This window comes from Gekko japonicus, unplaced genomic scaffold (genome assembly GCF_001447785.1).
Source record: "Gekko japonicus isolate JY-2015 unplaced genomic scaffold, Gekko_japonicus_V1.1 scaffold3, whole genome shotgun sequence".
Classification (NCBI taxonomy): domain Eukaryota; kingdom Metazoa; phylum Chordata; class Lepidosauria; order Squamata; family Gekkonidae; genus Gekko; species Gekko japonicus.
In genome coordinates, this window is record NW_015170887.1 from 469,791 (window position 1) to 487,210 (window position 17,420).

Below are 17,420 nucleotides of genomic sequence, written 5' to 3' on the forward strand. Positions count from 1 at the left end.
CGCAGATAGGGGGCACATGGAGGGTAAAGAGATTTTTCTGCACACTGGGGCACCCCCAGCAGAAAAATCTTAAATCTTTAAAAAAAAAACTATAGGAGGGGGGAATAATTCCCCCAAAAGTAAAAGTAGCATTCTCTGCACAAGTGTACTGACCTTGGCGGTACAGGCGAGCCATGCTGGGTTCAGTGGTGGTGGTGAAGATGGGAGCCTCACTGGACCTGGCTGTGGTGGAGCCCAGGAGCATGCCACCAGCAGCAGCACAAACCATGAGTCGAACTGGGCCTGAGAGTGGGAGGGAGCCTTGACAAGCCCACCTCAAGCAGCTCCAGGTGAGCCACCAAGAGTGGGAAAAGGAAGCCTCCACAAGCCCTCCAGGAACTGCTCTGGCCGAGCCACCAAGAGTGGGGAGGGGGGAAAGGAAGCCTCAGCAAGCCCACCAGGAAGCCCACTGTACCACACTGACTTATTCTAAATGCGAATATTTTAAAGAGAAGAATGGAAGGCCAGGAGAACAGAACACTGCGAAACAATGATGCAACAGAACTAGGAGGATTTGCCAATTTCTGCTGCTGGGATTTGCACATCTGGGACAGAAGAGGGCTGCTTCTTTACACACACTGGATCCTATTCTATAATAGAATGAGTCACTTGTACTCACATAGATAGCTCATTATGTGCAACTAAATGTCACAGACGGTTAAGAAACAACAGTGGCATGTTTTCTTCACCACTGAGTAATTCATACATGGTAAATTTCAGGAGGGTAGCTGTGTTAGTCTTTAGTGGTAGAACAAAATTCAAGTCCAGTAGCACCTTAAAGAACACCAGAACTTTCCAGCGTAAAACATCCTGACAGAATGAGCCTTGACTCACAAATGTTTATACCCCATAAAATTTTGTGGGTCCTTAAGGAGCTCCTAGACTCAGCTTTTGTTCTCATACAGTTAGCTTCTTTGCTTTCACAGATACTTCTTGTAATTACACAATAATCTCTGCCAGATCAATATGAAAGTTACACTGTTAATGGGGATGCCTTCCACCAAAGGCAGGTGGTTACCTGCCATAATGTAAATTCTTTCCTATGTGCTGGAGCAGTTATTGCCAATCCTAATAAGTGTCCTGATGGTTGCCTACATAAATACTTAGGACAAGCAATAATAACCACAGTGGTATACCTGTGAGGTTATACAGCTGCTGCCAAAAGAAAAATAGCCATAAGGAAAAACATCTAGCTTGTTTCCACTGGAAGTTTTCCTGTGGATTTTCTCCCTTCTGCATGAAGACCTGCTGAACGATAGGTGCAGAAGGGCTGGGGTCTCCTCTTCCTTAAGAATGCATTGCACAGCAACTACAGGCCAATGTCACAAGTCCAGAAAAGGATGCCTATTCAACTCCACATCCAATTAAAATGCTGTACAGGACTTGAAGCAGTGAGGGATTAACTGCACAATGGGGTGTGCAGTCTGCTGTGCGACTGTGAAGCAGATGTGCAACACCACCAGAATCCTGAGCCCATACACATTTGCAGGTCATGTGGATAAGGAGCAACGCTTGAAGTATATGGCACCCACAAAAGTCTCAGAAATCAGGAAGGGCTACGGTGTAAGAGTTCCACTGGTCAGGAGCCCAGGCCTCTTCATTCTGCACACTTCCCTGTCCCTTCCTTGCTTCTACATGTCTCATTGCTACAACGTCTCATGAATTCCACCCCTTCCCCTTCGCTATGCCAGTCAAAAGATGTGAAGGCTGGAAAGGGGGGGGATTGTACATCTGCTTGTAAGAAAAAGCCAACACACATTCACTTTCAAACTGGGGAGCAATACCTGAACAAATATGAGGTTTAAATTATGCATACTGAATGCCACATAAAGATCACTCAGCACACACAGAAAGAAAAATCATGCATATACTGTACACTGTATTGTATGCATTGCCACTGTAATGTGTGTACGGGTTTGTCCTATAAATAAGTTAATAATGTACAGACTGGGAGAGGGTATTTTCTCAAAATGACTTTGAGTTGAGTGCTCCCGTTGGAAGGGATTCTTCTTTTTCAGGAAACTGACATTACAATTTTAAGTGTCAGTCAGGACAACGCAGGTCTGATAGTAGCATGAGATCAAAATTATCAGAGGCTTTCTAGGAGGTAGCCACCCACTGGGGTTACACCTCATGCATGTAGAAGCTAAAATCCATTTTATGAGTTTGTGAAATGGGCAATGCCCTGCCCCCAACCTCCTAGGTTCCTGCATCATGCCAATATCAAGGATTGCTCTACCGTGCTGTGAGTTGTGTCTGCACTGCGGAGGTATGGGCATGGTCCAGAACAAAAGTTGGCAAAGTACCCCTTGGGCTCATGAACCCATTTCCAGCCCAGGTCTTGCCGGAAGTCGATGTAGAGACGGCGCACACAGCAGTTCTCTTCCAGGTTCCTGCAGCAAAAAGGGGCATATTGTAAAATGAAGACAAGATCCTCTTTGGGGAGTATTCATGTCACACTAGAGAAGCTGGATGCCTCCGCTAAAAAGTGTGTGACTGAGCTCCTGTGGGACAAGAAGCCCATCCAGAAGACCCTGGATTGTGTCACTGCCTTGCAAGGCCTCCAGAATTCCCAAGTCCCAGGGGTAAGCCAGCCAATACCTGCAAGACCTGTCAGTATTAAGTATCCCATTTGGCATATGTGGAAAAGAGAAGACAAAGTGCCAGACAACCCAGGGCAGTTTCTTTTAAGACATGAAGAGGAAGCCTACAATACAGCTAACAAAGGATTCTGGACAAAGCTGCCCCCCCCCCCCTTCTAAAAGGACAGGTCTAAAATGCTGTTAGCATGGGGCTTATATATGGCAGCTCAGTTCTTCTCTCGAACACATTTATTTTAATATATATAAAATCCTCCTTCCCTTGTGGCTCAAGGCTGCTTACAAAGACTGGCACAGAAAATACAAAATAAAGCTCCAAATACCGCCTTCCCATGTCTGCAGTCCATACCCCATCAAAAGCCTTGGCAAATAAAACGGCCTTGCAGAACCATCTGAAGATTTCTAGCGGTGGCACCCCCTCAGGGAGCTCAATCCACAAGGCTGAAGCTACAGTAGAAAAGGCATGGACTCTCGTTGATGCCAGCCAGGCTACCTTCACTGGGGGAACAGGCAGAAGGTGGCAGCCTGAGGACTGTAGCTGATGCATGGGGGGACATGTGGAGAGAGACAGGTTTTTAGAAAGGTTAGCTCTCAGGCCCTAAGAGGTTTTAAAAGGTCATAATCAGCACCTTGGACTTGAAACAAACTGGCAGCCAATGTAGCTGTTTTAAAGTAAGCTAAATAGTTTCCAGGCTACCCTGATCTCATCAGGTTGTGGAAGCTATGCAGGGTCAGCCCTGGTTAATACTTGAATGGCAGACCACCAAGGAAGTCCAGGGTTGCTATGCAGAGGCAGGCAATGGCAAACCACCTCTGGACGTTTCTTGCTTTGAAAACTCTACGGGCTCACCGTAAGTCGGCTACAACTTGACAGCCAAAAAAAACAAGTTTCCCATTGGCTAACCCTGACAATAAACATGCTGATGCTTTATGATTACAGAGAAGTAGCTGTGTTAGTACACTGCCTGTAGCAAAATTCTGAATCAGCTGAAGGTTCCAGGTTGTCTTCGAGGGCCACAGAGGTTACACAAGCATGGATCATCATGGCGCTAGATCAGACTACACCATCCTGCTTTGAAAACAGCAAGACTGGGGCCATTTTCTGTTTTTAGCTGTTTTTAGATTAATTGTGTTAACTGTTACTGTTATTGGTACATGCTTTGATGTTTCCTACCCTGAGCCCATTTGGGAAGGGTGGGATATAAATTTTTAATGAATAAATAAATAAAATTAGCACCACCCAGCTCTTAACATGCTCTGTAAATGCAAACCCTGCTCCGTCCACAACAGGTGGACCCATTCTCTTTAAAACAATGAAACAGTGGCTATTAGCCACAAGGTATAGCTAGGGGCTCTGGGGCAAGTGATGCTCTGTCTTCTTGGTGCCTGGGGGGGGGTCAACAGTGGGAGGGCTTCTAATGTCCTGGCCCCACTGCTGGACCTCCTGATGGCACTGGTATTTCTGGCCACTGTGTGACACAGAGTGTTGGACTGGATGGGCCTTTGGCCTGATCCAACATTGGCGTCTCTTATGTTCTTATGTTCTTAATGATGTCGAATTTATTTTGGTACACCAGCTACAGTCTTTCTTGGAGAATGGAGATCTGGCCATGGCATCTATATCGTCCTGTTCAGACTACTGCAATGTGCTTTACATGAGGGCTGCCCCTGAAGATTGTTCAGATACTGCAAACGGTGCAAACTGTAGCAGCCTGACTATTTACTGTGGTAGGATATAGGGAATATATCCTGCCCATTTTAAGACATCTTCCTTAGTTACCTCTTTGCTTCTAGACAAAATTTAGTACTTGAGACGTAAAGGTTCACGTACTTCCTAGGAAACCTACCCAGAAGCTAAGTCTTGTAAGCTGACTAAATAATTATAACACTAAATAATAATTATAGTAATTATAACACTAAAAAAGACGTTCCTGTTACGTGGGCCTCTCTGAGAAAACTACATGTGAGCCAGCCCTGCACAAAAGATAACACAATCCAACTGTGACTGAGAATTAAACCCTCTGCTGGTCTTGGCAAGATCAGCAAATTTTCTCTCCAAGGGACATTTTGGGTCATGGGGGGGACATACCCACTAGTTTACAGGCAAGGTTGCTTCTCAGGAAAATTGGCTTTCTAAGGGATGTCAACACCTTTTCCTATGGAGGCCCAGTTCAAACCTGATGCTGGTGTATGAACAGATCTTACTCCTGGGGCTTTCGATGCACCCACTGCTTTGCACATCTGATATGATGTCCCCATTGTATGAACTGCGCATGCCCTCAGAGCTATGGGAATCTGTGCCAAGGGAACGTGACAAGGAAATGCACAACTTGGGATCCCGGCTGAATGCAGCCTATGAGCCACAGACTGCAGTGTACCAAGGAATCAATAAGACGCTCCTTTCTGCTGCCTGCCTGGGACCTGCAACCACAGAGAAGCTGCCAAGCACCTCACAGGTCACAACAGGCAGTCCATCTTCTCTGCGCTTACTGTGGTGGGTCACAAAATGTGCAGGCCAGAGCCACCCCACCTTTGTGTGGCTGAAGCCTGACAAAATAATTTTCAGTCACATGGCAGAGAAAGGGGGGGGAGAGATGTGGAGGAGGGGCTGCTGCAGAGCAAATGTGGGGATAGTCAATGCCCAGCCTGGGGAAAGAGAGGGGGGTTTCCTGGCTTACCGAAAGCAGTAGTTGGTGTCTAGTGCTCGTTTTTTCCTTTGGCTTCTTATGGCTGGACTTCCAAGCCTATGTGGGGGCAGCATCATCAAAATCAAGTGGGGATTATGAAGGTCCTTCTGCTTCTTCAGACTCCCTAAGTCCCCACGCCCATGGCTATCCTCGCTGTCAATGCCTGAGGGAGGAGGAAAGGTAAGCCATGAAGTCCTATGTTTGCTGCAATAAAGAATTCTGGAATCCATAAAAGATGCAACAGGAGAACGGTTTGGGAAAGATGCCAGCAGCTTGGCCAGTGTGAGGCTCCTCTGGGAGGACTGGGCATCCGTGCCAGGATAAACTCGGTTGCTCTCAGCCTGAAATGAAATCTTGTGGGTCACTCGTTTTATCATTTGTAAACTGGTGGCGGGACCATTAATCTGTTCCTTTTGCTGTTGGTTTCAGTCCCAAGACGGGCGAGAAAAAAATGAATGGCTTAGAGGAGATGTCAGATTACTGGCACCACATGGCAGAAGGAATCTCCTAGATACCAGGCTGTGGGTACTGTTGGCCGCAGCTCAGGGCCAAAAGCCAGGCAGCTGCTTATGTTGAGCCTAGCCAAGCCTTGGCTGCCGGTGCCACCTCAGGCAGGTTGCCCAGCTTCCCTGTGCCCACATCATGCAATCTGGAAACCAGAGTGAGACCAAGAACGTTCATCAGAGCCAAGCTTTCCAGAGAGAGAGAGAGTGTTGAATGTTAATAATTGCTCAGCCTTGTATAATTCACACCTCTGCACAATACACACAGGGCTGGACTCCACCTTCCAAAGTTTTAACTGTTTTGTACCTGTTGTCATGGCTTCTCCCCAAAGAATCTAGGGGATTGTAGTTTGGTGAGGGTGTTGTTACGAGAATCCTAGTTCCCCCACACTACCACAAAGTGACCGTTTCTTGCGTTCCCTGAGGAATGTTTATTAAACCTCTTTAAGTATCTACTGTACACGTGTTCACCCGCATTCTTCGTCTACCTGCTCCATCTCTGATGTAAAAAAACATACTATCCTCATGTTCACACAGATGCATAGTCACCAACCACAATACAACTTGGAACCAAGAGGGTTTTTAAAAATGTGGATGGTATAATGATTATTTTCACTTAATGACTCCTTTTGCTTTCCCCTCCAGTCTCCCATTTGTCACCTTTGAACTTGATCTCCAGCACTTCAGGCAGGGTCTCCAAGATGTCACCATTCGACTGGAAGGTATTGCATGGGCAGTGGATGCTGATCTCCAGTCCCTGGTTAGATTCTGTTAGGAAAGATCAAATGAGAACATCACCTTTCCCATCCTAATGGCCTTTGGCAATTTCCATTTCCTCTGTTCCATCATTCTTGTGTCCATTTTTGGCACCCTGCTACAAGAACTGGAAATGAGAAGTAGAGCTATATGTACAAAGAATGTGGTGCTGCTGCCAAAAATGGCAGCCCTGAGTCCAGTTCCGCTTTTCTGCTTCATAATGCCCAGCTGATTGTACTTCAGGATTCTGATGTCATTAAGCTGTGTATTTCCACATTCTTGCTCCATAGTACTGGTTGCCACTGGTGGAGTGGGAAAACACTTAGCTTAATGACATCAGAATACATGCCAAGTTGAAATAGACATCACAGTGGGGAATCGGGGAAACTTGACACAGATCTGTCTTTTACTGTGATTTGTGATTCTGCCCTAGGTTTGATACAACCTCTCGTTCCACTATGGTTGTTTTTTTTAAGCAGAGCAAGGTTTCCCTGGATTATGTTAATATCTGGAAGACTCTTGCACTGAAAGCTTAATTTTCCAACCATGTGTCACTAACTAGGAAATAATCCCAGTAAAACTGAGTAACCATGAAGTTTCAGAATATAAGACTTTGGCCAAATGTTTTACTGCCCTCTTTTTTTAATAAGTAAGCATGCTCTTAAGACATTTAGAGAGCCGTTCCAAAGCAGACTTACTCCCAGGGAAGTGTCCTTAGGATTGCATTGTTATGCTTGCACTGCCAAACCCAGAATCCTGGAACAAAGAACTCAAAGTCTGCAGACAGAATCTGTACTGCAAGTTACAACAGAAACTTACCCAGTTTACATAATTTGGGCAATGAAGGTACAGAATTTGAAAATTCATGGCTAGGGCTTTGACAGTGGTGGGAAACATGAGGGTGACCAACCCATAGAGCACAAGTTGACAATGCTGGCTGAAGAAAGCGTTGCTTTCTGTGCTGAGAAGGTGGCCACAAGAGGTTGCACTACAAGCTGGGGGGCGATGGCAGAATGTAGGTAAGTGCTGGGCTTGCTTGTGACTCTCTGGCCTTGCTACCACTTACTATATGTATCTGTTCTTGTAGTCAATCTGAAGGGTCCAGGGCAGGGGTCAATTAGTAGAAAAAGAGTTAGGGGAACTCATTAGCATAACTCATTAGCATATGCCACACCCCCTGACATCACAAGGCCCGGCGGTGGACCTGCAAGGCCGGCGGGAGTGCGAGGAAGTCCCGCCAAGGCCCTCCCTGGCCCCAGGCAGGCAGGGGTGGGGAGAGGCGGGGAGGAAGCAACTTACCCTCCCTCTTCTCCTGCCTCCTCCTGGCTAAATGAGGGCCGGAAGCAGGGCGGCCGGAAGCAGGGGGCGGGGCTTCATCAGGTGCCCCGCCCCCTGCACCTCACCCGGGGGAACTGCGTTTCCCCGTGTTCCCCCCCCGAAATGACCTCTGGTACTGTCCCCAATTTTCAAGGGTGTCCCTGCTGTCGCTCTCAGGATAGAATCCCTCACGTGCCTCTTCGAGAATCTCATTACTATTTCCCCAGACAGATTCTTCTTCTTTATGTATACGGAATAGGACCTATAGGCCACATCCATTTCGCGATCCCCCGCGTTCCCCCCCGAAATGACCCCTGGTCCAGGGCAAGTCACAGGAACTACAAATGGATAGACAATCCCACCCCCCCATGCAAGCAGCTGGCGGGAAAGTGAGAAAATAAGGCAGAGATTAAAATGCTTGGTCATATTCATCTTATTCTCTAACATGCTTCCTTGCTTCCCAAATTCCCATCTAGTCTCCCCTCTTCTTTCATTGATCTGATCCCCTTGTTGATGCAATTATCTGTGCCCTCTCTAATACCTCAGATCCACCATTAACAAGGCTTCCCTCTATAAGAAGTATCCCCTGCCTCTCCTGATCTCCTAAACTGCAGCTGGACAGCTTCCTGTTCTCCATTAGCAGAAGAAGGTCTCTTTTAATACTGGGTTATGCCTCTTTGGAACTACTTCTCCAGGAAAAAAGATCAGAGATATTGCAGACCAGATGCCAAAACTGACCAAAGCTACAGATGATTACCCATCTGTGATGGTCCACGTGGGAACCAACAACATGGTTGTGTGAACATCATCACATGCATTAAGACTGACTATGACATTGTCAGGAGGCAGCTGAAGGGGATGGGGCACAGGCTCTCTTCAATCCTTCCTGTCAGAGGAAGAGGAATGCAGTGGGAACAGAAGATAATGAAGGTGAACCACTGGCTGCACTGGTGGTTCTGACAGGAGCGATTTGGATTCTGGGACCACAGGCTCGGTTTTCTAGAAGATGGCTTACTAGCATGCAATGGACTTCACCTGTCAAAGTCAGGGAAGAATATGTTTGGCAGAAACCTGGAGAGATTCATCAGGAGGGCTTTAAACTGACACCATAAGGGAAGGCAGGCCGAATGGAGCCACAGGTGCCTATGTACCAATGCCCAAAGCTTGGTCAATTAGAAGGGACAACTTGGGCTTCTAATGCAGACAGAGGGATACGATTTAGTAGGCATTACAGAGACTTGTGGTGGGATGATTCTCATGACTGGAATGTAGTAGTGGATGGATATGAATTATTCAAGAAAAACAGAAAGGGTTGAAGAAGAGGTGGAGTGGCGCTGTATGTGAGGAGAGGGCTTGCTTGTTAGGAAATACTGTCCGAGGTGGGTGACAGCCCAGTGGAAAGTATCTGGGTGAGGATTAGGGAAGGAAGCACAAATAGTATTATGATTGGAGTCTGCTACAGACTGCCTTACCAGGGTGAGGAGGTGGATGCTGCCCTCCTTGAGCAGCTTGACAGTGTATCCAAGCAACTACAGTGCATCCTTGTAGTTATGGGCAACTTCAACTTCCCTGATGTGTGCTGGGAGACCAGCTCTGCTAAGCATCCAGAGTCACACAACTTCCTGATCTGCCTGGCTGACAACTTCCTTTTTCAACTGGTGGAGGAAGCTATGAGAAGCTTGGCCATACTCGACTAATATTAACTAACAAGCAAGAGTTGATAGATGGGGTGACGCTGATGGGGACCTTAGAGCAAAATGACCATGTCCTGCCAGATTTCCTTTTGCCTTGGAGGGCCAAGGAAGTTTATAGCCAGATGTGTATGTTGGATTTTAGTAGGGCAGACTTTAATGAACTCAGAGGCATGATGTCCTCATTCCGTGGACAAGATTGCAGGAAGGCAAAGGAGCAAGTGAAGGGTGGGCTCTCCAAAAACAAGAGCTTTTGCAAGCTCAAGCCATTACTATTGTAGCAAGACAAAAACATTGTAAGAAGTCCAAGAAGCCAATGTGGATGAACAGAGAACTCTGTGATGAGCTAAGAAAGAAAAAAGAAATGTTCACAAAATGGAGGGAAGGACATTGCTCTAATGAAGGGCATCGGAGTGTTGCTGGGCACTTTATGTCAGAGAGGCCAAAGCTCAGAGTGAGCTGAGGCTGGCCAAGGAGGCTCACTATAACAAGAAAACCTTTTTCGGATATGTGAGGAGCAAATGCAGAGGTGATGGGCCCACTGTTGGGCAAAAATGGAGAAACTCTGACAGAGGACAGAGAGAAAGCAGAAAGGCTCAGTGCTTATTTTGCCTGAGTTTCTTCCCTGAAGAAGAGAACAGGCTTAAGAGAGATTGCTGAGAGGCACCTGGCTTCATTGGATGGAGTACAAATCCCCCAGGCCAGATGGTGCTCAAAGAATTTTCTAGAGAGCTTGCAGAGCCTTTGTCCATCATCTTCAAGACCTCTTGGAGGATGGGAGATGTGCCACGAGACTGGAGGAGGGCAAATGTTATCCCAGTCTTCAAAAAATGGAGGAAAGGTGGCCCAGGAAACTGCAAGCTAGGCAGTCTGACCTCTGTCCCAGGGAAGATACTGGAGTAAATTTTAAAGGGGTCAGTCTGTGAGCATCTGAATGTCAACTTGGTGATCCAGGGAAGTCAGCATGGATTTGTCCCCTAACAGGTCCTGCCAGACCAACCTTCTTTCCTTCTTTGATCAAGTGACAAGCTTACTGGATCGTGGGAACACTACTGACATTGTTTACCTGGATTCAGTAAAGATTTTGAAAGGGTTCCCCATGATGTTCTGATGAGTAAACTGGAGGACTGTGGACTGGATTATAGAAAAGTTAGGTGTATAGGAAACTGGTTGGAGAACTGTACCCAAAGAGTAGTTATAAATGGTATTTTGTCTGATTGGAAGGAGGCATCCAGTGCTCGGTTCTGGGCCTGGTACTTTTCAATATTTTTGTAAATGATCTGGAAGAGGGGGCGGAGGGACTATTAATTAAAGTTGCAGATGGCACCAAACTGGGACGAGTAGCAAACACCCCAGAAGATACAGATCGAATTCAATGAGATCTGAATACCCTGGAAAAGTGGGCAGATATGAACAAGATGCAATTCAACAAGGATAAGTGAAGAGTTCTACACCCAGCTAACAAAAATAAGAAGCACACATACTGGATGGTGGATACACTTCTGGGTAGCAATGAGCATGAACAAGATCTTGGGGGTATGGGTGGCCTGTAACCTAAATATGAACAGTCAGTGTGATGCAGCAGCAAAAGACTATATGGCCTGTATGGCCCCTTCCAAATTTGAAATTCTACTGAATAGCCTTCTCTTTGGCAAAGTGAAGTGAATGGCACTCAGCTAATAATAATCTGAAATGTAGCCTGGGGGATACAGTTGAAAGCTCAAACCTCCTTTATTTGGCCAAGAAGATGCACCCCCAAAAAGCAGTTGGTGTGTTGCATTTGTCTGCAGAACACAAATCCAGTCAGAACTGTGGCTGCCAAAGTGGGCTCTAACCCCTGAAAACATACTACTAATAGTGCAATCCTAAACAGAGGTGTTCCCTTCTAAGCAGGCTGTGCAACACAATAATGTTCAAGATGGCATTTATAAATAGAGATTAGAATGGCAGTAGAGCGGAACAGCCCCGGAGGGCACCATTGTAATAAAATGGTAATCCATGCCCATGATAACTGTTGGCATCACCTGTGTTTGCTGCATTGTCTTGTAATCCACCATCTGCACTGCTTATAGTATACTTTGCTTTAGACAGAACAAATTTAGAGTCCAGTGGCACGTTTAAGACCAACAAAGGTTTATTCCAGGTATGAGCTTTCATGTGCAAGGCACAGTTTTTCAAATACATTGGAATGGTAGGTGAGGGAAGTCCCCATCTATAAGTTTGAACAGGGAAGTCCCTGTCTATAAAACTGAACCTCACCTACCATTCCAATGTGTTTGGAAAAGTGTGCCTTGCACACGAAAGCTCATACCTTGAATAAACCTTTGTTGGTCTTAAAGGTGCCACGGGACTCTGAATTTGCTCTACTGCTTCCGACCAACACGGCTGACCACCTGAATCTTTGCTTTAGAAAGTTCACTGTCCACATGGTTTCTAATTCTGCAATACTAGTCCTACTGCATCGTTCACTGGTTGTCTTAATGCTGTCCATCAATACTGGGCTTTCCCCCCTTTTGTGCATCTTGAGAAAGGCAGACTATAATGAAAGTTTGAGGAAAATAGCTGCCGCCAGAAGTCTCGTCTGAGCCCCTTGGAGGGTACAGAAACAGCCCCTGGATTTCAGCACCTGTCTAAGCTTCCCAGCTGGCTGCAGCTGCTGAGCCCAACAGTTTGCATCCCATCATCATCAGCATTTTTCACTGTGATTTGTCAGCAACAAAAAGCCCCACTGCAGAAACCACACTGACCCTTAGACAGGTGCTGAAATCCAGGGGCTGTTTCTGTATGTGGGTTACATCAGCTGGGGTAACACCCTGAGCCAACCAACAATTCAGCCCTGAGCTGTAACCACTCAGAGCCCACGTGAAGCCTCCTCGGCCTAAGAGGCCGCATTCAAGGCAGTTTCTCCTTCTAGATTCTCTTGTTTGCATTCCAGCTTTGACTGACACCCGGATTCTACTGTACCTGTGACTCAGCAACTGTGAAAGGAATCAGTGTTCTTGCCCTAAGCTGCCCTCGGACCCAGCCGCAGCTGTTTGTGTCACACAGGAGCAGAGTCAAATCTCTCGCATGCAGCTTTCCTCAGCGGCACTCCGAGACAGAGGAGGTGACTATTCTACACATCAGGGATCAGCAACCTAGAGCCAAAATGTGGCTCAGTATGAAATCAAGGATGGCTCTTTTTAAAAGAAAACAAAATCTTTAAATTGAGGTATATTGGAGAGGGTAGGGTGGCTTGATAGAATAGCCAGTGTGCGAAGGGAATGGCAGGCGAAGATTTTTTGCGGGACTACAGGGCTTTTTAGAGGTGGTTGAGAGAAAGGGAAAGGACAGAGAAGAACAATTGCTAATAATCAAAGTGCAAAGCGTGAGCACATTTATTCTAGAGTATTAATACAACTGTGGAGTCTGCTCCTGTACAGATTTATTTACTTATTGTGAGACCTGGTGTGTGTCACTTCCTAGCAAAAGGCTTGCCACAGCCAGCGTCTGGGCTGCAGAAACTAAACGGACTATTAAATTGTAACTTTTGAGTTATGCAAATGTGCTTTCTTTTGCTGGCTCTTGGTTGATTAATTTTGAGGACATCTGGCCCTTTAATCCTAAAATTTTGCTGGTCCCCGCTGTACATAAGAATGCAGAAAAGGAAAGCTTACAGTAGATGGAGGAGGATCCTGGTCCACTGCTCTGGTGTCAGTGAGATTTAGCCCTCTGGCCAACCCAGTTGCCTGCCATCGACCTACAACGACTGACTGTAGGGCAGATCATGATAGAAGGCTGACACTCCCAGCCTTAAAAGCAACTCTGGGCCATTCTGGGTTTCTTCCCCATCCCTGCCGTTGCCCCGGGGATTCCTAACACCACTCTGGATCAGAGGCAGGCCAAGACTTGGATTCATGTGCACAGTGCATGCAAAATTTGAAATGGGAGAGCGGCTGCAGCATTGGCCGATAGGGAGGAGGGTGGTGGGCCAGCTCAGCATAGCCAGTGGGGCTTGTGGCAGCAACGGTCAGCAGCAGGACTGCCTCGCTGGCAATCTCATGCCAACTGCCCTGATTGCAATCAGGGCAGCAGCAGGCAGTGAAGTACTTGAAGGGAGGCTGCTCTCTCTCTCTCTCTCTCTCTCTCTCTCTCTCTCTCTCTCTCTCTCCCTCCCTCCCTCCCTCCCTCACAACTTCCCCTGGAGTGGCTCAGTTTTACCTTGCCAGCAACAACAGCAGATCTCTGTTAACAGGAGCAGTAGCTGCAGGGGTCAGTGAGAGGAGCCACACAAACAATATGGGCATGCCTTGGCCAGTGTAGTGGTGGTGAGCTCCTTGAAAGCACCCTGCCCTGCCTGCTTTGTGTCAAGGAGAAATGAAGAAGTGCCTCAGTAAAAATGAGAACTAGCTAATGGCCTCCTGTTTGGAGAGTGAACAAATGGAACTGCTTTATACCGAGTCAGACCGTCCATCGGTCTATCAGGGTCAGTAATATCGATCGGTCAGTGGCTCTCCGGCACTCAGGAGGAGATCTTCCACATCACCTACTCCCTCCTCCTCTACAAAAACAACCACCTGGAGCTGTTGGAGACTGAACTGGAAACCTACAGCATGTAAAGCAGATGCTCCACCACTGAGCCACAGTACAATTCCGGATCAATGAACTATTTGAACTGCACTGTTGTTTGAAATGACTGCAAAATGAATTGAAGTACCGTAGTGATTAATTGCTGTGAAGCTCCTACAGAGCTCAATATTCAAGGTCTCATCTGTCATTTATTTATGCTTGTTTATTGATACTGATCAATATTAAGTGCTTATGAAACCGGTTTGTTCTTCAACGTGTACTTGGCATTGAACAAAAGGAAGGAAGTGGCCAAGTAAAAGTCATTTGACAATTGATTTTTGTGTTGAGAAAAATTGTTTTTTCTGCCTAATTAATTTAGTGTTTTATTATATTTTATCAAACAACTCACATTAACTATCTGTTCATTAGTATTCAATAAGTATATGTTAATAAATCAGTTGAAGTACTGTTAATAAGCTTTAATTTTTAACAGATGAGTAACATGGATTGTTGTTGAAATGATTGTTACTGAACAGAACTGGAAATGACTGAAGAAACTAAATTAAGCAATTCATTACTAGGTATTGACTTCATTGCTGAGTATTTAGTACAGCATTTATATATTACAAATTATATTATAATAAAAATAAAAACTGAGTCAAGTTACATGTTCAGTTGTGAATAAGAGAAGTCGACCGAACACACGCCTGCATGAACACACCTGTGTTTCCATCAGAAAAAGTTAGCAGAGGGGGTCATTGTGCCGGTCTCCTGTTCTGCCTACCTCTACGCAGCAGCCATTCCCGCACGGTCTCTGTGACATCAAAGGACAGCCACTCGGGGGAGCCTCGGGTCATCACATTCCGGCCACTAAGGTAACGCTGCTTCGCGATGTGCTCATCAGGCTTCAGAATCTGCATCAGGAGAAGACACATAAAACATTGTTCAACTCAGCAAGGCCAGCAAACGTGGCCTCCTAGACTAGTTTGTGTTGCCATGTTACCAGGGATATGCAGGCCGAAGCAACCTTCCATACACACAGCCAACGCAGATACAGATACACATCTCTCTACTTGAACTACGATGCATGCAGTCCTCACTGAACTGAGATGATTCATGTTTTGGATCACATTTTTATCCTGCCGTTCCTCCTGCTTCCCATCATATGAGGTAGGCTAGGCTGTGAAAGAGTGGATCACCTCACAAAATTCATGGCAGAGTACAAATTTGAACCTGGCTCTCCCCGGTCTTGTTCAGATCCATAACCATACACTGTATTGGCTGTCTTGATGCAAATGAGGATATCCATCCTGATCTAGGGGCACTAGTTGTTGTGTTTGGTCAGTTGTGAGCAATTAAGGTTGCACTGAGATTTACTAAAACCATGTCCTTAAATTCAGGTCTTGAACAGCTTTAGGAAGAGGACAGTGGGGGCTTCCTTAGTACATTATTAAAGATATTAGCACTATGGCTGACAATTTGTGCACGCAGGAGACAAAGTTATCAGAATCTAGACAAAGAATCACAGAAAAATTCTATTTTTAGAGGCAATGTATGGGAATGGGGCAATTAACTGAACGGCATAAAGGGCCACAGGTTTTTAGGACAAATACGATGGCATTTATTTATAATGAAGTTTATCACTCCTTTCCTTCTAGAAATTATGGTGGTGGAAAGTGCCATCAAGTGACTTATGGTGACCCTGCAGGGTTTTCAAGGCAAGAGACATTCAGAGATGGTGTTCCACTGCCTGCCTCTGCATTGTGACCCTGGACTTCCTTGGTCTCCAATCCAAATACTAAACAAGGCCAAACCTTCCAAGCTTCCAAGATCAGGCTAGCCTGGAAATTATATACACATTCCATTCTTATTAATAAGCAGACCAAAGGGTAATCAATACGTGCCTACTATACACTGGAGAGTCAAGGAAAGCATTTGATCTACTGGATATAAAGGAGTGATTCAGTTATAAACATATGAAACTGGTTACTCCTGAGAGCCAAAGAACACGACACATTATTTGCCCCTGTTGGGTGAGAGGCAATAGGTACTGGGGATGTAGAGCTGGGGACCCTTCCTGTGCCATTTTGCCATTCAAAAATCTCTCCCAAGGCTGCTTTATGCCCTAGGGGCGAAATAAAAGAGAGCACAATAGAGCACCTGGGATTTTCCCTGTTAGGGTTTCAAGCCAGTTGGGCAGGCCATTTCAGTCAGGGGAATGGTGCAAGGAGGGCCAGTTAACCCTTCCTCCCCAGCACCACAGCCCTTATCCAAATCCCGTCCCACTCCCATGGCTGCTTTGTGTGATTAAAGAACACGTCTGGAGTTTCAGTCATGTGTGGTGTGGGTCCACCTCATGCAGTACTACTAAAACCATGGGTCCACCTCATGCAGTACTGTCTACTTAAAACTTGAAGAGTTATGGATTCTTCCCAAATTATGTCGCTTTCCTTGGCCAAGAAAATACACTCATCAGTCTGCCCTGTCAAGTACAAGGGATCCGCTGTCTCCTCCTGGGGAAGAGGCAAATTGTCATGAGATGATGCTGATTAAAGACTTCTACAGAGAACAAGGCTAGCTTTCAAAAGCAGATGATTTCTTCAGATGTTGGTTTTCTGTGCACGTCCAAAAAGGACCTTCTGTCGACAACAGGAATCCAAACATGACACATGAAATTCTATAATGGATACATTTTCAGGTCATAGCAAAGGGATATGTCTCCTCCACCTCCAGCTCATTCATGCCTCTTCTGTCACTGAAATCAGTCTAGGCTGCACCTCATCTCATGGATGGTCCCTCATGGGCATCCCACTTCCTGGTTGTTCTGTTTTGGGTTTTTTGGATGCATGTATTAAAAAAGTATAGTACTTAATGGGTCATTGATAAAAGATACAAGCCTTCCTGCAATTAGTTTTTTTGACAAATATCCCTCTTATTTGCAATTTTCCGGCCCCTTACGTTCTGTTTTTTAAAATAACCTTTAAGCTGATTGCTAATTTCACCTGCTGAGCTCTTTCTCGAGGAGATCATTTGCGACCTTCAACAACACCAGGTTATTTTACAATCCCAACTAAAGAAGTCCTGCCTTTATCAAATCCTGTCTTCGCCCTTAAAAATAAAATAATTCCACGTGCCTTAGTAAACCATATCAATGCACAGATGCAACTGCACCAGATGCTTTATTGGTGGGGCCTTCCTCCTAGGCAGCGAGATCTGCTGCAGCCCAGGCTCTCAGACTTGTTCTGGTGGTCTGGCACTTTCAGATAGTTTTCTGGAGCA

At 45.9% G+C, this 17,420-nt stretch overlaps 1 protein-coding gene across 1 annotated transcript in view; it reads right to left on the bottom strand.

Moving 5' to 3' along the window:
- The window catches only part of TGFB3 (transforming growth factor beta 3), a 32,114-nt gene that overhangs the window by 1,908 nt on the left and 12,786 nt on the right, over window positions 1–17,420 (bottom strand). Inside the window, exons 3-6 of the mRNA XM_015418346.1 lie at window positions 14,926–15,055; window positions 6,490–6,597; window positions 5,318–5,489; window positions 2,279–2,432 (exon numbers count right to left, since the gene is read on the bottom strand). Coding sequence (XP_015273832.1) covers window positions 2,279–2,432; window positions 5,318–5,489; window positions 6,490–6,597; window positions 14,926–15,055 — 564 coding nt within the window. The remainder of the gene's footprint in view (window positions 1–2,278; window positions 2,433–5,317; window positions 5,490–6,489; window positions 6,598–14,925; window positions 15,056–17,420) is intronic.